We start from the raw sequence: 21,150 nt of genomic DNA, 5'->3' as shown, positions 1-21,150 counted from the left end.
TTAGACCATGATAGAGTGAGGACGAGGCCGGTACTGGGTGGGAAACGCTTGCTTGGATGAGGCAGGTAATAGAATTTACAGTCGGTGCCGCACAGTCCCAGCTGTTTGTTATTTCAGTGATGAGATAACGACACTGTTTGTGTACACAGGACACACATAAAGCCTGGGAGATGTTTGTGAATGAATAGCTTCCGAGCTGTTTGTGCTGAATGAACACTGAACGTAACAAATACAGAACGGTCTCATCCCATTCTGTCCACACCTGACTCCTTACAGCAGTCTCTTCACGCCAGGTCAGCAATGTATAAACGCTGCAGGTTGGGTCGCAGGCCCCGGGCGTCTGCATTGCAAGTTTTCAGGATCCAGCGGTTTTAGGACATAGTGCATAATGCAGGATAATGCTGCCATTCAATGACTTGCAAACCTCACTGAGCGCACAGTACAGATCAACTAAATAAGGGCCCTTATTCTGGTTCAGTCTCAGAGGCAAATTCTTTCTCAAATGCACAAAACCATGTGCACTGCAGGTGGGGCAGATGTAACATGTGCAGAGAGAATTAGATTTGGGTGAGTTATTTTGTTTCTGTGCAGGGTAAATACTGGCTGCTTTATTTTTACACTGCAATATAGATCTCACTTTGAAGTAAAACCCCACCCAAATCTACCTCTCTCTGCACAAGTAACATCTACCCCACCTGCAGTTCACAGGGTTTTGTCCATTTGAGAAGGAATTTGCCTCTGCGAGTGAACCAGAATAAGGCCCTAGATCACTAAATAAAATAGTCCACTCCACACCTCTATATTATGCATTTATGTATTAACAGTGTAGTTTTAGAATTGAAAACAGTGATAAAACAGACTGGGTAGTCAAAGTGGTAGGAGGGCCCTGCTCGTATAGGGAAATAGGCATTGATACACAAGGATAGGTGCTACCTACTGCATAATGGTCACCAGGTTCATGGTGGGCTGTTTGCTACGGTCACCCAGCAACGTTGGCCTGGGGTGAGGAGGATGGGACAATGAGCGAGAATTCAGGGTTTTTTACAGATGCTGATCCACTACCTTCCCTTCGTACCGCCGCCTTTCATATGTTCTCCATCCAGCCTCATGACTACTGTGGCCCCAGGCATTGGCGCAGCGCTCTGCTACTGAAGGAGTTCATTAAAAAAATTCTATTTTTTATTTTATTTTACAGAATGTGGAGGAAAAAACTTCCACTTTGTGCACAAATCTGCCGATATCGAAAGCGTGGTGAACGGCGCGATCCGGTCGGCCTTCGAGTACAGCGGCCAGAAGTGCTCTGCCTGCTCACGGCTCTACGTTCCCGACTCTCTGTGGCCCCAGATCAAAGCCCGACTGCTAGAGGAACACAGCAAGATCAAAGTGGGGAATGTGAGTGTGAGATTCCCACCTCTTCTCAGCGGGAGTGTGATGGGATTAGAGTCTGCGTTAGGCCGGGGCTAATACCTGCAGAACCATCCGCTTCTCTTATCCTGTCAGGGACGGGGACGGGGGGGATGAAGAGTTAGGGAGTAGTGCAGGAATTTATCGTAAGTAGCCATTAACCCCATGTGTTAATTGAAAAGAAGCGTCCGTCCCTTGTCAGGTGGGAAGGGTAATGTTACAAGCTGGCGGTTGTGTGAGGATTTAGCGAATGTTCCGTGACATTCAGTGAGAAGCTTTGGGTAACTTAGTAATGATCCTGGAACTCTCTGATCTGGTTTCTCTGCTTTAATTCCCAGCCGGCAGACGACTTCACCAGCTTCATGTCTGCCGTTATTGATGAGAAGGCAAGTAGCGGGATTTGTGTTATCTGGGGGGAACTTGTGTGCGTCCGATATTCCTGTACCGCCTGCATGATTTAGGCAATTGCTTTTATATTAGTAATTGTGCAGATCTTATGGTAGATGGCGCTAATCATTGTAGTCTCACATAATCACCCAGAATCCTTTTCAGTAACCAAGTTCTGGTGCGTCATTTTGCCACTGCATTAACATTCATTAGAATGCGGCTTGTTAATGAATTAGGGCCCAGTCACTGGGGGCAGATTCCCCGCACGTACTTTAAACTCACAAGTACCGTGAATGAAAAGGGGTCGATCCTACCAAGTGCGGATGATTCACAGCACCGGGGGTACTTTACGGCAGACTGAATTCACCTAAAAGCGCTCGAACCTCCATAGGGTTGCAAGCTATTTTAGGCGAATTCAGCCCTGCGAAGGTTGCGAGATCGGCTTAATTCGGGTGCCGTAGCAGCGTTTAAACGGCACCCGAATGCCTAAATAAAAAACCATGGAATCGGTCTTCCAGCGTAGCATCATATTGATGTAACTGGACCGTAATGTGTCTCAATTGGTTTCAAAATCAGTCATCTGTGAAAGGTGTTACAGTTGGCTAGCTTCATCATGAAAACCAGAGAATACTGAAAAACTGTTGAGAGTTGATGAAATCTTACTTGCAGTTAGCCAGAAACCATGTGAGACAACCCACATACAGAGCGCAAGAAGATTGTGTGGTCTCATTACCGGTCAATTAAACAAAATAATATAATACCCCGTGACAATAATCAGGGGGTCGGGTGCGGAAACTCACTGATCATCCTACACTGGGGAATCACTGGACTTCTGATAGTGCTTTTATCCCCTGGACTTTTCCTTGCAGCTCCTGAAGCCGCGAGGAAGGATACATTCTCAAGGGTTAACATGCAGGTTAGGTTCCGCTTTGTATTGTGGTTGGCTAAATATGACGTTTATCTTTAAATAATTCTAATTTAACTCCGGATGCTCAGACATTATTGCAACAAGCAGCGAGTATTTCCACAACGCCCCTATGTACTGCACAATGCTGTCCGCTATGTGAGAGGTGTAAAATGTCACCATTCTCTGCCTCCCACTAGTCATTCAGACGGATACAGGGATGGATAAAGCATGCGGAGCAGTCACCCAATCTCACCATCCTGGCCGGGGGCACCTGCAGCGACAAAGTGGGGTATTTTGTGGAGCCCACGATAATCGAGAGCAAAGATCCCAAGGAGAAAATAATGTTGGAGGTGAGGGGACTGTGTGTGATTGTGTGCAGTGATGAGACGTGTGACTGGCGCACACAAAGGTCCTTATTCTGGTTGATTCGCAAGACTGACTGTGTACAGGTTCCCCAGGTATGGATCATACCAATATACTGCATCCGGTACTTGTTTCCTAGAACGGCACCCAGATTTTCCATATTTTTACATGTATGATATGGCTGGTGTGAATGTGTTCCTAAAACACCCCCACTATCCACGCCACCCTGAAGCATGGTGAGCGGTGGCGGAGCGTGTCCTCCGACCTTTTCATATCCCCACTATCCACGTCGGCGTGGAGTTGACCTTATATAGTGTGGCGAGCGCAGCGAGCCACTGAGCCTGAAGCGTGGTGAGCGCACGCGCATTACTTTACATGTATTCCGCGTCCCCTCGCCACGCTTCGGGCTCGGTGGTTTGCTGCGCTCGCCACACTATATAAAGTCAACTCCAAGCCGACGTGGATAGTGCGGGTATGAAAAGGTCAGAGGACGCGTTCCGCCGCCGCTCGTCACGCTTCGGAGTGGCGTGGATACTGGGGGTGACGCATTGGCATAGTAAGCACCCATCACATCACATGGCATGGGTGCTTGTACAATGAAATATTGCATCGCATCACATTTGGTGGCATGCGATATTTCATTGTATAAGCACCCCTGCGCACTTAATATGGACATGCAATGCGATTTTCCTACACAGAATAGCCCACTAAGCTATCACTATACGCATCTCTGCACAATGACTACATACCCTTGTCCTTTGTACGGGTCATACCTATATACTGTGTTCTCTTTTGATGCAGGAAATATTCGGACCAGTGTTAGCAGTGTACGTGTATCCAGAAAATAAATACAAAGAGGTTCTGCAGCTGATAGATTCCAGTTCCCCATATGGCCTCACGGGGGCAGTGTTTGCCCAGGATAAGTAAGTTGTGCTATCAGCGGTTATTATAGAACTGGGGTCTCCTCCTGTGCAGTGTGTCTGTAATGGCCGTTAGCAGGCTGCTGTGTAATTCACATGTACAGTATGCAGGATATTGTACATACAGCATATACAGACATGGGAAGCGGGTGACGGCTTTAGTAAATATCCCCCATAACCCCCTGTGCTGTATAAGTGACACCACTGGAACGGACAATGCTGCAGGAATAATCTTTATGGACTGTGCATTCCTTATCTCTCAGCCGGCTATCAGCCTAATTGCTGTAAATGGTTTTACTGCGGTGACTCCGCACGTGTCCCGGGATAATGTGTAACCAGGCTACAGCCCAATAAATGAGTCCGTTCCCTTTCTGGGATCAGGCCAGCGGAGGCCGCCAGCTCCAGTTTCCTCCTGCGAGTGACGTTTGGTTATTCCTGTATAAGACGATGTCCGCACTGGGAGACGGTACAATTACAGCGTAGGATATGATACCGATTGTTTCCTATTCATGGCAGCGTACCTAGTGAGCACGCCCATAACACGCCTGGATAACGTTCCAGAGCGCTACATGACATAGTAAATACAGCTGTAGGCGCGCTTTCTTCCTAACACTGTGTGCTGGACTCTCAGGGTGTTATGGCCTACATCATGCGCTGGGGTCCGGCGTGGGTCATACAGTGGTTTACTGCCACTCGTGTGATTACTAAGACTTGTGTTTCATTTGTATCTAGGAACATTGTGCTTGAGGCGACAGAGGTCCTGCGCAACGCGGCTGGTAACTTCTATATCAATGACAAGTCCACAGGGGCGGTGGTGGCTCAGCAGCCCTTCGGAGGGTCCCGGGCGTCAGGTGAGTTATGTCATTCATTAAGCTGGGTACACACCGCTGATCGGACGAGTGCTGCGTCCGCAGTGTAACCCCCGGTGAGCCGCCTCTGAGCCCCGCGGTGTGTACTGGCTGCTATGGGATCGGGCGGTCAGGCCGACACATATAAACCAACACTTTAGATGCAATCTCCCATTGCGGGAGCGTTCTAAGCGGTTTATCGCCTAACGCTGCATATACACATCTGCTTCTACCACTCCAAATGATGAATCGAAGTGGCAATAATCCTGAGTATCACCACGGCTTTTTATTTGTCATATCAGTCGGAGGTTGCTCTATGGACGCTGCCAGTTATTTGTCCTATATCTGAGGCCAGCTAACAAATACAGCACACGTCTGGTACATACAGAAAATGTTTATACTGGAACTAGCAGAGGTATAAGATGACAACGTGTGTACAACAAGGATGGATGACATGGTATGAATACATTCTAATGAAATATGTTAATAATTATAATACAATATGCTTTCCGAGTGATAAGAGGCAGCGATAAGGGGATTATGCAAATCGATGTTAAAATCAACAACACGTAAACATAAGACAATTAAAACAGCCATAAAACGTAGCTTCCATGCAGCCATAAATCCTGATAAAATCACTTAGAAGTCTGGATTTCTCCCACATTCTGGCTGTCAGATAGCAAGTAGTATACAGATGCTGGTAGCATACAGTCAGCAGCAGTAGTAGTATACTAGTGCTGGTAGCATACAGTCAGCAGCAGTAGTAGTATACAGACACCAGTAGTAGTATACAGATGCTGATAGCATACATCAGTAAGTACTACACAGACACCAGTAGTAGTATACAGATGCTGGTAGCATACATCAGTAAGTACCATACAGACACCGGTAGTAGTATACAGATGCTGGTAGCATACATCAGTAAGTACTATACAGACACCGGTAGTAGTATACAGGTGCTGGCAGCATACATCAGTAAGTACTATACAGACACCGGTAGTAGTATACAGGTGCTGGCAGCATACATCAGTAAGTACTATACAGACACCAGTAGTAGTATACAGATGCTGGTAGCATACATCCGTAAGTACTACACAGACAGCAGTAGTAGTATACAGGTGCTGGTAGCATACAGTCAGCAGCAGTAGTAGTATACAGATGCTGGTAGTATACAGTCAGCAGCAGTAGTAGTATACAGATGCTGGTAGTATACAGTCAGCAGCAGTAGTAGTATACAGGTGCTGGTAGTATACATCAGTAAGTACTATACAGACACCGGTAGTAGTATACAGGTGCTGGTAGCATACATCAGTAAGTACTATACAGACACCGGTAGTAGTATACAGATGCTGGTAGTATACATCAGTAAGTACTATACAGACACCGGTAGTAGTATACAGGTGCTGGTAGTATACAGTCAGCAGCAGTAGTAGTATACAGATGCTGGTAGTATACATCAGTAAGTACTATACAGACACCGGTAGTAGTATACAGATGCTGGTAGCATACATCAGTAAGTACTATACAGACACCAGTAGTAGTATACAGGTGCTGGTAGTATACATCAGTAAGTACTATACAGACACCAGTAGTAGTATACAGGTGCCGGTAGCATACATCAGTAAGTACTATACAGACACCGGTAGTAGTATACAGGTGCTGGTAGCATACAGTCAGCAGCAGTAGTAGTATACAGATGCTGGTAGTATACAGTCAACAGCAGTAGTAGTATACAGGTGCTGGTAGTATACAGATGCTGGTAGCATACAGTCAGCAGCAGTAGTAGTATACAGACACCAGTAGTAGTATACAGGCGCTGGTAGCATACAGTCAGCAGCAGTAGTAGTATACAGATGACGGTAGTATACAGGTGCTGGTAGCATACATCAGTAAGTACTACACAGACACCAGCAGTAGTATACAGGTACCGGTAGTATACAGTCAGCAGCAGTAGTAGTATACAGATGCTGGTAGCATACATCAGTAAGTACTATACAGACACCAGTAGTAGTATACAGGTGCTGGTAGTATACATCAGTAAGTACTATACAGACACCAGTAGTAGTATACAGGTGCTGGTAGTATACAGATGTTGGTAGTATACATCAGTAAGTACTATACAGACACCAGTAGTAGTATACAGGTGCTGGTAGTATACAGTCAGCAGCAGCAGTAGTAGTATATAGGTGCCAGTAGTATACAGATGCTGGTAGCATACATCAGTAAGTACTATACAGACACCAGTAGTAGTATACAGGTGCCAGTAGTAGTAGTAGTATACAGGTGCTGGTAGTATACAGTCAGCAGTAGTAGTAGTATACAGATGCTGGTAGTATACAGTCAGCAGCAGTAGTAGTATACAGGTGGTAGTAGTACGCAGACGCTGGTAGTATACAGGTGGCAGTAGTACGCAGATGCTGGTAGTATACAGATGCCGGTACTTGCCTTATTAGATTAGTGTTTTTGCTGCTGGTAACAAGCGTTTGCATTTCTGACCTTCACCAGTCTCCCGCTAGATGTTTCCTGACCATCTCATTGCCTCTCTTGCCCGGGGTAAGGGCGGTGGTCCTTGTTATGTAATGGCTTGGCGTGCCAGGAGGCTGGGGGCAATGTTACAGCTGCTCTCCCTTCCTTACTTCTCACTGACTATTTACTTTGTTCTCTGTTGCCACAGGTACGAACGACAAACCCGGCAGCGCGCACTACATCCTGCGCTGGACCTCACCGCAAGTCATCAAAGAAACCCACGTCCCCCTGACTGAATGGAAGTACCCTTACATGCAGTGAGACCGCTGCGTGGACGCATGGAACAGTATGAATGTTCTCTTCGCGGAACGATAATACCGCCTTCAGACTACTGATCCTCAGTGCAACAAAACAGTGTTTTACTTATTTTAAAAATCTTTTATTTTTTTTTTAAATGTTTTAAATGAGAACCCAGAAATTCTTCCTCCTTACAGTGAAACCGTTATTAGTGGTCATCACAGACAAATGACACTGAAAATCCCAATTATGTTCATTACATTTGATTGGCAGCTTCCTGCACCTCTAAGCAGGTGGTCGCTGGTAAATATGGGCGGGGCATTGTTCAGGTGCCATTAATGTAATGCCACGTAATAGGTTATAAAATGATACAGGTTACACAAATAGGTTTTACATTAACATAGATTAGACCGATCAACAGTTTGCGGCTGAGCCCCTCCCTGACAATTCATTGTAATGCACACTGGCGCAGTCTTGCGGCAAGGAGCGGCTCTGGCAGGCAGCCATATTGTGCTGTTAGCACTTGCTGTACATGTCTTACAGGTTCCTTATTATGTTTTAGTGACACTGGTTAAATATAGCGGCACTTCGGTAATATAATACTCAACCTGTCACAATGTTGTCCCAGCAGAGGGTGATAGCACACACACGCAGGCGAACAGGGTTTCCATGACGTTACACTGGACATGCCGCGTTGTAGGATTTGCAGTAGTCGTTACACATTTTAGGTTCCCCATTGCTCACGCTCCACCAGCAGGTAGGAAAAAAATCATTAAAACACAACATCCACCTACAGACATTGTAATGTTTGAGAATTTCATTATTTAGATTTTTATAAAAAAAAAAAGAAAAAAAAATATATATAGTTTTAAAACAAATAACTTTTATGTTTGCTGTAACAGATGCCTGGGCTTCCCTTCTTACAGCATAGAATACACGTATACTGAGGACGCCATGGCTGGGATATACTGCCGGACTCATTACATTATACCGTCCGATTTCACTAATTCAGGCCATTCTTTATTGTATGTACATAAAATACATGCGTTGTGTGGGAATGACTGAGCACATGTGTGGATTTTAGGTCAAGCTAGAATAACTGTTACAAGAGCTGCCGATAATCTGGGAATCAAACAAATAATAAATCAGAATATCAACTCTCCCGTCTTCTGCCTTCATACAGTGGTTCTGCACATAAATATAAATCAGAGACTAATGGTATGTACTATGGAATCAGCTGATATTTTCCTGTGTGTGGAATCGTTATGGAGAATTACTAATAGTACTCATCACCTGTAGCAGGGAAAGCTCCGCCTCCTGACAGGTGTACAGCTGCTGGTCCGCATGAGCAGCATTTGCATGGACACGCCCTTCCTGTACTTGGCCTTTGTTGGCTCACCCCTTTGCTTCCCCTTTTTACCTCTCCAGCGGTAAAGAACTGCGACCGATGCGTGTAAGTTTACGCTCATGCATATGTGTGCGTCCCTTTATTAACTTGTACAAAGCAACATCCCATTGTACTACTTACCCTACATCTGCCCCATGCAGAGTCACATGTAATGTACCAGAGGAGTGAGAAACCGTGGTCAGATCACATTCAGTGTCCTGATGCCACATTCTACATGGATGACCTACATCCAGGGCCGGATTAACAATGGGCCTGATGGAGCTACAGCTCCAGGCCCACTCTCCAAATAGGCCCATTTTGTAGCTGAGGGCCAGGGCTTTCCAATGAGCATTTATTCCACCTTGGCAATGAGCATGTAATCCCACATGGCAAGGAGCATGAAACCCCTGTCAATGAGCAGCACTTATATAGCATCATTTTTAATAGGCATTAAGGTGTTTGGCATAATACTGTACGTAATGGACATTATGGCGTGTGGCTTAACGTAATGGGCATTATGGTGTAATATTTTAATGCCAGCCTTTGGCGCGCAATGCCCCTGTTTATGATGCATATTTTGCATTATTGCTCAATTTGTTTGGTATAGTGTATATTTTGGCTCAATCCATGTGGCAAAATGTGAATACTGGCTCAGTAGATGGAGATCAGTGACATGATATCGCCATACACAGGATCCGGTCTGGGAGAGTCTGCAGGTAATATGTGAGGAAGATCTCAGTGACCAGATAACGCCATACACAGGATCCGGTCCGGGAGAGTCTGCGGGTAATGTGTGAGGTGATCAGATAACGCCATACACAGTATCCGGTCCGGGAGAGTCTGTGGGTAATATGTGAGGAAGAGATCAGTGACCAGATATCGCCATACACAGTATCCGGTCCGGGAGAGTCTGTGGGTAATATGTGAGGAAGAGATCAGTGACCAGATATCGCCATACACAGTATCCGGTCCGGGAGAGTCTGTGGGTAATATGTGAGGAAGAGATCAGTGACCAGATATCGCCATACACAGGATCCGGTCCGGGAGAGTCTGTGGGTAATATGTGAGGTGATCAGATAACGCCATACACAGTATCCGGTCAGGGAGAGTCTGTGGGTAATATGTGAGGAAGAGATCAGTGACCAGATATCGCCATACACAGGATCCGGTCCGGGAGAGTCTGTGGGTAATATGTGAGGTGATCAGATAACGCCATACACAGTATCCGGTCCGGGAGAGTCTGTGGGTAATATGTGAGGAAGAGATCAGTGACCAGATATCGCCATACACAGGATCCAGTTCGGGAGAGTCTGTGGGTAATATGTGAGGTGATCAGATAACACCATACACAGTATCCGGTCCGGGAGAGTCTGTGGGTAATATGTGAGGAAGGGCTCAGTGACCAGATAACGCCATACACAGTATCCGGTCCGGGAGAGTCTGTGGGTAATATGTGAGGTGATCAGATAACGCCATACACAGGATCCGCTCTGGGAGAGTCTGTGGGTAATATGTGAGGTGATCAGATAACGCCATACACAGGATCCGCTCTGGGAGAGTCTGTGGGTAATATGTGAGGAAGAGCTCAGTGACCAGTTAACGCCATACACAGGATCCTCTCTGGGAGAGTCTGTGGGTAATATGTAAGGTGATCAGATAACGCCATAACAGGATCCGCTCTGGGAGAGTCTGTGGGTAATATGTGAGGAAGAGCTCAGTGACCAGATAACGCCATACACAGTATCCGGTCCGGGAGAGTCTGTGGGTAATATGTGAGGAAGATCTCAGTGACCAGATAACGCCATACACAGGATCCGGTCCGGGAGACTCTGTGGGTAATATGTGAGGTGATCAGATAACGCCATACACAGGATCCGCTCTGGGAGAGTCTGTGGGTAATATGTGAGGAAGAGCTCAGTGACCAGATAACGCCATACACAGGATCCTCTCTGGGAGAGTCTGTGGGTAATATGTAAGGTGATCAGATAACGCCATAACAGGATCCGCTCTGGGAGAGTCTGTGGGTAATATGTGAGGAAGAGCTCAGTGACCAGATAAAGCCATACACAGTATCCGGTCCGGGAGAGTCTGTGGGTAATATGTGAGAAAGAGCTCAGTGACCAGATAACGCCATACACAGGATCCGGTCCGGGAGAGTCTGAGGGTAATATGTGAGGTGATCAGATAACGCCATACACAGGATCCGGTCCGGGAGAGTCTGTGGGTAATATGTGAGGAAGAGATCAGTGACCAGATATCGCCATACACAGGATCCGGTCCGGGAGAGTCTGTGGGTAATATGTGAGGTGACCAGATAACGCCATACACAGTATGCGGTCCGGGAGAGTCTGTGGGTAATATGTGAGGAAGAGATCAGTGACCAGATATCGCCATACACAGGATCCGCTCTTGCAGAGTCTGTGGGTAATATGTGAGGTGATCAGATAACGCCATACACAGGATCCGGTCCGGGAGAGTCTGTGGGTAATATGTGAGGAAGAGATCAGTGACTAGATAACGCCATATACAGTATCCGGTCCGGGAGAGTCTGTGGGTAATATGTGAGGAAGGGCTCAGTGACCAGATATCGCCATACACAGTATCCGGTCCGGGAGAGTCTGTGGGTAATATGTGAGGAAGAGATCAGTGACCAGATATCGCCATACACAGGATCCTGTCCGGGAGAGTCTGAGGGTAATATGTGAGGTGATCAGATAACGCCATACACAGTATCCGGTCCGAGAGAGTCTGAGGGTAATATGTGAGGAAGAGATCAGTGACCAGATATCGCCATACACAGTATCCGGTCCGGGAGAGTCTGTGGGTAATATGTGAGGAAGAGATCAGTGACCAGATAACGCCATACACAGTATCCGGTCCGGGAGAGTCTGTGGGTAATATGTGAGGAAGAGATCAGTGACCAGATAACGCCATACACAGGATCCGGTCCGGGAGAGTCTGAGGGTAATATGTGAGGTGATCAGATAACGCCATACACAGGATCCGGTCCGGGAGAGTCTGTGGGTAATATGTGAGGAAGAGATCACTGACCAGATATCGCCATACACAGGATCCGGTCCGGGAGAGTCTGTGGGTAATATGTGAGGTGACCAGATAACGCCATACACAGTATGCGGTCCGGGAGAGTCTATGGGTAATATGTGAGAAAGAGATCAGTGACCAGATATCGCCATACACAGGATCCGCTCTGGCAGAGTCTGTGGGTAATATGTGAGGTGATCAGATAACGCCATACACAGGATCCGCTCTGGGAGAGTCTGTGGGTAATATGTGAGGAAGAGCTCAGTGACCAGATAACGCCATACACAGTATCCGGTCCGGGAGAGTCTGTGGGTAATATGTGAGGAAGAGATCAGTGACCAGATAACGCCATACACAGTATCCGGTCCGGGAGAGTCTGTGGGTAATATGTGAGGAAGGGCTCAGTGACCAGATATCGCCATACACAGTATCCGGTCCGGGAGAGTCTGTGGGTAATATGTGAGGAAGATCTCAGTGACCAGATATCGCCATACACAGGATCCGGTCCGGGAGAGTCTGAGGGTAATATGTGAGGTGATCAGATAACGCCATACACAGTATCCGGTCCGAGAGAGTCTGAGGGTAATATGTGAGGAAGAGATCAGTGACCAGATATCGCCATACACAGGATCCGGTCCGGGAGAGTCTGTGGGTAATATGTGAGGAAGGGCTCAGTGACCAGATATCGCCATACACAGTATCCGGTCCGGGAGAGTCTGTGGGTAATATGTGAGGAAGATCTCAGTGACCAGATATCGCCATACACAGGATCCGGTCCGGGAGAGTCTGAGGGTAATATGTGAGGTGATCAGATAACGCCATACACAGTATCCGGTCAGGGAGAGTCTGTGGGTAATATGTGAGGAAGAGATCAGTGACCAGATATCGCCATACACAGGATCCGGTCCGGGAGAGTCTGTGGGTAATATGTGAGGTGATCAGATAACGCCATACACAGTATCCGGTCCGGGAGAGTCTGTGGGTAATATGTGAGAAAGAGATCAGTGACCAGATAACGCCATACACAATATCCGGTCCGGGAGAGTCTGTGGGTAATATGTGAGGAAGAGATCAGTGACCAGATATCGCCATACACAGGATCCAGTCCGGGAGAGTCTGTGGGTAATATGTGAGGTGATCAGATAACACCATACACAGTATCCGGTCCGGGAGAGTCTGTGGGTAATATGTGAGGAAGAGCTCAGTGACCAGATAACGCCATACACAGTATCCGGTCCGGGAGAGTCTGTGGGTAATATGTGAGGAAGAGATCAGTGACCAGATAACGCCATACACAGTATCCGGTCCGGGAGAGTCTGTGGGTAATATGTGAGGAAGGGCTCAGTGACCAGATATCGCCATACACAGTATCCGGTCCGGGAGAGTCTGTGGGTAATATGTGAGGAAGATCTCAGTGACCAGATATCGCCATACACAGGATCCGGTCCGGGAGAGTCTGAGGGTAATATGTGAGGTGATCAGATAACGCCATACACAGTATCCGGTCCGAGAGAGTCTGAGGGTAATATGTGAGGAAGAGATCAGTGACCAGATATCGCCATACACAGGATCCGCTCTGGGAGAGTCTGTGGGTAATATGTGAGGAAGTTCTCAGTGACCAGATATCGCCATACACAGGATCCGCTCTGGGAGAGTCTGTGGGTAACATGTGAGGAAAGGCTGTGACCAGATAAAACCATACACAGTATCCGGTCCGGGAGAGTCTGTGGGTAATATGTGAGGAAGAGATCAGTGACCAGATAACGCCATACACAGTATCCGGTCCGGGAGAGTCTGTGGGTAATATGTGAGGAAGAGATCAGTGACCAGATATCGCCATACACAGGATCCAGTCCGGGAGAGTCTGTGGGTAATATGTGAGGTGATCAGATAACACCATACACAGTATCCGGTCCGGGAGAGTCTGTGGGTAATATGTGAGGAAGTGCTCAGTGACCAGATAACGCCATACACAGTATCCGGTCCGGGAGAGTCTGTGGGTAATATGTGAGGAAGAGCTCAGTGACCAGATAACGCCATACACAGGATCCGGTCCGGGAGAGTCTGTGGGTAATATGTGAGGTGATCAGATAACGCCATACACAGGATCCGCTCTGGGAGAGTCTGTGGGTAATATGTGAGGAAGAGCTCAGTGACCAGATAACGCCATACACAGGATCCGCTCTGGGAGAGTCTGTGGGTAATATGTAAGGTGATCAGATAACGCCATAACAGGATCCGCTCTGGGAGAGTCTGTGGGTAATATGTGAGGAAGAGCTCAGTGACCAGATAACGCCATACACAGGATCCGCTCTGGGAGAGTCTGTGGGTAATATGTGAGGAAGAGCTCAGTGACCAGATAACGCCATACACAGTATCCGGTCCGGGAGAGTCTGTGGGTAATATGTGAGGAAGAGCTCAGTGACCAGATAACGCCATACACAGGATCCGGTCCGGGAGAGTCTGTGGGTAATATGTGAGGGGATCAGATAACGCCATACACAGGATCCGGTCCGGGAGAGTCTGTGGGTAATATGTGAGGAAGAGATCAGTGACCAGATATCGCCATACACAGGATCTGGTCCGGGAGAGTCTGTGGGTAATATGTGAGGTGACCAGATAACGCCATACACAGTATGCGGTCCGGGAGAGTCTGTGGGTAATATGTGAGGAAGATCTCAGTGACCAGATAACGCCATACACAGGATCCGGTCCGGGAGAGTCTGTGGGTAATATGTGAGGTGATCAGATAACGCCATACACAGGATCCGCTCTGGGAGAGTCTGTGGGTAATATGTGAGGAAGAGCTCAGTGACCAGATAACGCCATACACAGGATCCGCTCTGGGAGAGTCTGTGGGTAATATGTAAGGTGATCAGATAACGCCATAACAGGATCCGCTCTGGGAGAGTCTGTGGGTAATATGTGAGGAAGAGCTCAGTGACCAGATAACGCCATACACAGGATCCGCTCCGGGAGAGTCTGTGGGTAATATGTGAGGAAGAGCTCAGTGACCAGATAATGCCATACACAGTATCCGGTCCGGGAGAGTCTGTGGGTAATATGTGAGGAAGAGCTCAGTGACCAGATAACGCCATACACAGGATCCGGTCCGGGAGAGTCTGTGGGTAATATGTGAGGTGATCAGATAACGACATACACAGGATCCGGTCCGGGAGAGTCTGTGGGTAATATGTGAGGAAGAGATCAGTGACCAGATATCGCCATACACAGGATCCGGTCCGGGAGAGTCTGTGGGTAATATGTGAGGTGACCAGATAACGCCATACACAGTATGCGGTCCGGGAGAGTCTGTGGGTAATATGTGAGGAAGAGATCAGTGACCAGATATCGCCATACACAGGATCCGCTCTGGCAGAGTCTGTGGGTAATATGTGAGGTGATCAGATAACGCCATACACAGGATCCGCTCTGGGAGAGTCTGTGGGTAATATGTGAGGAAGAGCTCAGTGACCAGATAACGCCATACACAGTATCCGGTCCGGGAGAGTCTGTGGGTAATATGTGAGGAAGAGATCAGTGACCAGATAACGCCATACACAGTATCCGGTCCGGGAGAGTCTGTGGGTAATATGTGAGGAAGGGCTCAGTGACCAGATATCGCCATACACAGTATCCGGTCCGGGAGAGTCTGTGGGTAATATGTGAGGAAGATCTCAGTGACCAGATATCGCCATACACAGGATCCGGTCCGGGAGAGTCTGAGGGTAATATGTGAGGTGATCAGATAACGCCATACACAGTATCCGGTCCGAGAGAGTCTGAGGTTAATATGTGAGGAAGAGATCAGTGACCAGATATCGCCATACATAGGATCCACTCTGGGAGAGTCTGTGGGTAATATGTGAGGAAGTTCTCAGTGACCAGATATCGCCATACACAGGATCCGCTCTGGGAGAGTCTGTGGGTAACATGTGAGGAAAGGCTCAGTGACCAGATAACGCCATACACAGTATCCGGTCCGGGAGAGTCTGTGGGTAATATGTGAGGAAGAGATCAGTGACCAGATAACACCATACACAGGATCCGCTGTGGGAGAGTCTGCGGGTAATATGTGAGGAAGGGCTCAGTGACCAGATATCGCCATACACAGTATCCGGTCCGGGAGAGTCTGTGGGTAATATGTGAGGAAGCTCTCAGTGACCAGATATCGCCATATCCAGGATCCGGTCCGGGAGAGTCTGAGGGTAATATGTGAGGTGATCAGATAACGCCATACACAGTATCCGGTCCGAGAGAGTCTGAGGGTAATATGTGAGGAAGAGATCAGTGACCAGATATCGCCATACATAGGATCCACTCTGGGAGAGTCTGTGGGTAATATGTGAGGAAGTTCTCAGTGACCAGATATCGCCATACACAGGATCCGCTCTGGGAGAGTCTGTGGGTAACATGTGAGGAAAGGCTCAGTGACCAGATAACGCCATACACAGTATCCGGTCCGGGAGAGTCTGTGGGTAATATGTGAGGAAGAGATCAGTGACCAGATAACACCATACACAGGATCCGCTGTGGGAGAGTCTGCGGGTAATATGTGAGGAAGATCTCAGTGACCAGATAACACCATACACAGGATCCGCTCTGGGAGAGTCTGCAGGTAATAAGTGAGGTGATCAGATAACGCCATACACAGTATCCGGTCTGGGAGAGTCTGTGGGTAATATGTGAGGAGGATCTCAGTGACCAGATATCGCCATACACAGGATCCGCTCTGGCAGAGTCTGCTGGTAATATGTGAGGAAGGGCTCAGTGACCAGATAACGCCATACACAGGATCCGCTCTGGGAGGGTCTGTGGGTAATGTGTGAGGAAGAGCTCAGTGACCAGATATCGCCATACACAGGATCCGCTCTGGGAGAGTCTTTGGGTAATATGTGAGGAAGAGCTCAGTGACCAGATAACGCCATACACAGGATCCGCTCTGGCAGAGTCTGCTTTTAATATGTGAGGAAGGGCTCAGTGACCAGATAACGCCATACACAGGATCCGCTCTGGGAGAGTCTGTGGGTAATATGTGAGGAAGAGCTCAGTGACCAGATAACACCATACACAGGATCCGCTGTGGGAGAGTCTGCGGGTAATATGTGAGGAAGATCTCAGTGACCAGATATCGCCATACACAGGATCCGCTCTGGGAGAGTCCTGTGGGTAACATGTGAGGAAAGGCTCAGTGACCAGATAACGCCATACACAGTATCCGGTCCGGGAGAGTCTGTGGGTAATATGTGAGGAAGAGATCAGTGACCAGATAACACCATACACAGGATCCGCAGTGGGAGAGTCTGCGGGTAATATGTGAGGAAGATCTCAGTGACCAGATAACACCATACACAGGATCCGCTCTGGGAGAGTCTGCAGGTAATAAGTGAGGTGATCAGATAACGCCATACACAGTATCCGGTCTGGGAGAGTCTGTGGGTAATATGTGAGGAAGGGCTCAGTGACCAGATATCGCCATACACAGGATCCGCTCTGGCAGAGTCTGCTGGTAATATGTGAGGTGACCAGATAACGCCATACACAGTATGCGGTCCGGGAGAGTCTGTGGGTAATATGTGAGGAAGAGCTCAGTGACCAGATAACGCCATACACAGGATCCGGTCCGGGAGAGTCTGTGGGTAATATGTGAGGTGATCAGATAACGCCATACACAGGATCCGCTCTGGGAGAGTCTGTGGGTAATATGTGAGGAAGAGCTCAGTGACCAGATAACGCCATACACAGGATCCGCTCTGGGAGAGTCTGTGGGTAATATGTAAGGTGATCAGATAACGCCATAACAGGATCCGCTCTGGGAGAGTCTGTGGGTAATATGTAAGGAAGAGCTCAGTGACCAGATAACGCCATACACAGGATCCGCTCTGGGAGAGTCTGTGGGTAATATGTGAGGAAGAGCTCAGTGACCAGATAACGCCATACACAGGATCCGGTCCGGGAGAGTCTGTGGGTAATATGTGAGGTGATGAGATAACGCCATACACAGGATCCGGTCCGGGAGAGTCTGTGGGTAATATGTGAGGAAGAGATCAGTGACCAGATATCGCCATACACAGGATCCGGTCCGGGAGAGTCTGTGGGTAATATGTGAGGTGACCAGATAACGCCATACACAGTATGCGGTCCGGGAGAGTCTGTGGGTAATATGTGAGGAAGAGATCAGTGACCAGATATCGCCATACACAGGATCCGCTCTGGCAGAGTCTGTGGGTAATATGTGAGGTGATCAGATAACGCCATACACAGGATCCGCTCTGGGAGAGTCTGTGGGTAATATGTGAGGAAGAGCTCAGTGACCAGATAACGCCATACACAGTATCCAATCCGGGAGAGTCTGTGGGTAATATGTGAGGAAGAGATCAGTGACCAGATAACGCCATACACAGTATCCGGTCCGGGAGAGTCTGTGGGTAATATGTGAGGAAGGGCTCAGTGACCAGATATCGCCATACACAGTATCCGGTCCGGGAGAGTCTGTGGGTAATATGTGAGGAAGATCTCAGTGACCAGATATCGCCATACACAGGATCCGGTCCGGGAGAGTCTGAGGGTAATATGTGAGGTGATCAGATAACGCCATACACAGTATCCGGTCCGAGAGAGTCTGAGGGTAATATGTGAGGAAGAGATCAGTGACCAGATATCGCCATACATAGGATCCACTCTGGGAGAGTCTGTGGGTAATATGTGAGGAAGATCTCAGTGACCAGATAACACCATACACAGGATCCGCTCTGGGAGAGTCTGCAGGTAATAAGTGAGGTGATCAGATAACGCCATACACAGTATCCGGTCTGGGAGAGTCTGTGGGTAATATGTGAGGAGGATCTCAGTGACCAGATATCGCCATACACAGGATCCGCTCTGGCAGAGTCTGCTGGTAATATGTGAGGAAGGGCTCAGTGACCAGATAACGCCATACACAGGATCCGCTCTGGGAGGGTCTGTGGGTAATGTGTGAGGAAGAGCTCAGTGACCAGATATCGCCATACACAGGATCCGCTCTGGGAGAGTCTTTGGGTAATATGTGAGGAAGAGCTCAGTGACCAGATAACGCCATACACAGGATCCGCTCTGGCAGAGTCTGCTTTTAATATGTGAGGAAGGGCTCAGTGACCAGATAACGCCATACACAGGATCCGCTCTGGGAGAGTCTGTGGGTAATATGTGAGGAAGAGCTCAGTGACCAGATAACACCATACACAGGATCCGCTGTGGGAGAGTCTGCGGGTAATATGTGAGGAAGATCTCAGTGACCAGATATCGCCATACACAGGATCCGCTCTGGGAGAGTCTGTGGGTAATATGTGAGGAAGATCTCAGTGACCAGATATCGCCATACACAGGATCCGCTCTGGGAGAGTCCTGTGGGTAACATGTGAGGAAAGGCTCAGTGACCAGATAACGCCATACACAGTATCCGGTCCGGGAGAGTCTGTGGGTAATATGTGAGGAAGAGATCAGTGACCAGATAACACCATACACAGGATCCGCAGTGGGAGAGTCTGCGGGTAATATGTGAGGAAGAGCTCAGTGACCAGATAACACCATACACAGGATCCGCTCTGGGAGAGTCTGCAGGTAATAAGTGAGGTGATCAGATAACGCCATACACAGTATCCGGTCTGGGAGAGTCTGTGGGTAATATGTGAGGAAGGGCTCAGTGACCAGATATCGCCATACACAGGATCCGCTCTGGCAGAGTCTGCTGGTAATATGTGAGGTGACCAGATAACGCCATACACAGTATGCGGTCCGGGAGAGTCTGTGGGTAATATGTGAGGAAGATCTCAGTGACCAGATAACGCCATACACAGGATCCGGTCCGGGAGAGTCTGTGGGTAATATGTGAGGTGATCAGATAACGCCATACACAGGATCCGCTCTGGGAGAGTCTGTGGGTAATATGTGAGGAAGAGCTCAGTGACCAGATAACGCCATACACAGGATCCGCTCTGGGAGAGTCTGTGGGTAATATGTAAGGTGATCAGATAACGCCATAACAGGATCCGCTCTGGGAGAGTCTGTGGGTAATATGTGAGGAAGAGCTCAGTGACCAGATAACGCCATACACAGGATCCGCTCTGGGAGAGTCTGTGGGTAATATGTGAGGAAGAGCTCAGTGACCAGATAACGCCATACACAGGATCCGGTCCGGGAGAGTCTGTGGGTAATATGTGAGGTGATCAGATAACGCCATACACAGGATCCGGTCCGGGAGAGTCTGTGGGTAATATGTGAGGAAGAGATCAGTGACCAGATATCGCCATACACAGGATCCGGTCCGGGAGAGTCTGTGGGTAATATGTGAGGTGACCAGATAACGCCATACACAGTATGCGGTCCGGGAGAGTCTGTGGGTAATATGTGAGGAAGAGATCAGTGACCAGATATCGCCATACACAGGATCCGCTCTGGCAGAGTCTGTGGGTAATATGTGAGGTGATCAGATAACGCCATACACAGGATCCGCTCTGGGAGAGTCTGTGGGTAATATGTGAGGAAGAGCTCAGTGACCAGATAACGCCATACACAGTATCCGGTCCGGGAGAGTCTGTGGGTAATATGTGAGGAAGAGATCAGTGACCAGATAACGCCATACACAGTATCCGGTCCGGGAGAGTCTGTGGGTAATATGTGAGGAAGGGCTCAGTGACCAGATATCGCCATACACATTATCCGGTCCGGGAGAGTCTGTGGGTAATATGTGAGGAAGATCTCAGTGACCAGATATCGCCATACACAGGATCCGGTCCGGGAGAGTCTGAGGGTAATATGTGAGGTGATCAGATAACGCCATACACAGTATCCGGTCCGAGAGAGTCTGAGGGTAATATGTGAGGAAGAGATCAGTGACCAGATATCGCCATACATAGGATCCACTCTGGGAGAGTCTGTGGGTAATATGTGAGGAAGTTCTCAGTGACCAGATATCGCCATACACAGGATCCGCTCTGGGAGAGTCTGTGGGTAACATGTGAGGAAAGGCTCAGTGACCAGATAACGCCATACACAGTATCCGGTCCGGGAGAGTCTGTGGGTAATATGTGAGGAAGAGATCAGTGACCAGATAACACCATACACAGGATCCACTGTGGGAGAGTCTGCGGG

At 48.3% G+C, this 21,150-nt stretch overlaps 1 protein-coding gene across 2 annotated transcripts in view; it reads left to right on the top strand.

Moving 5' to 3' along the window:
• Window positions 1-8,752, top strand: part of ALDH4A1 (aldehyde dehydrogenase 4 family member A1) — a 34,654-nt gene extending 25,902 nt beyond the window's left edge. For both annotated transcript variants that reach the window (XM_083161898.1, XM_083161899.1), the window contains exons 10-15: window positions 1,196-1,392; window positions 1,743-1,790; window positions 2,896-3,048; window positions 3,863-3,984; window positions 4,714-4,832; window positions 7,504-8,752. In XM_083161898.1, the coding sequence (XP_083018024.1) occupies window positions 1,196-1,392; window positions 1,743-1,790; window positions 2,896-3,048; window positions 3,863-3,984; window positions 4,714-4,832; window positions 7,504-7,616 (752 nt within the window). In that variant the 3' untranslated portion in view covers window positions 7,617-8,752. The remainder of the gene's footprint in view (window positions 1-1,195; window positions 1,393-1,742; window positions 1,791-2,895; window positions 3,049-3,862; window positions 3,985-4,713; window positions 4,833-7,503) is intronic.
• Window positions 8,753-21,150: the final 12,398 nt, after the last annotated feature.

The sequence above is a fragment of the Crinia signifera genome, chromosome 19 (assembly GCF_055691185.1).
Source record: "Crinia signifera chromosome 19, ASM5569118v1, whole genome shotgun sequence".
Classification (NCBI taxonomy): domain Eukaryota; kingdom Metazoa; phylum Chordata; class Amphibia; order Anura; family Myobatrachidae; genus Crinia; species Crinia signifera.
The sequence above is the reverse complement of the archived record's forward strand: the minus strand, read 5'-3'. Positions and strand labels throughout refer to the sequence as shown.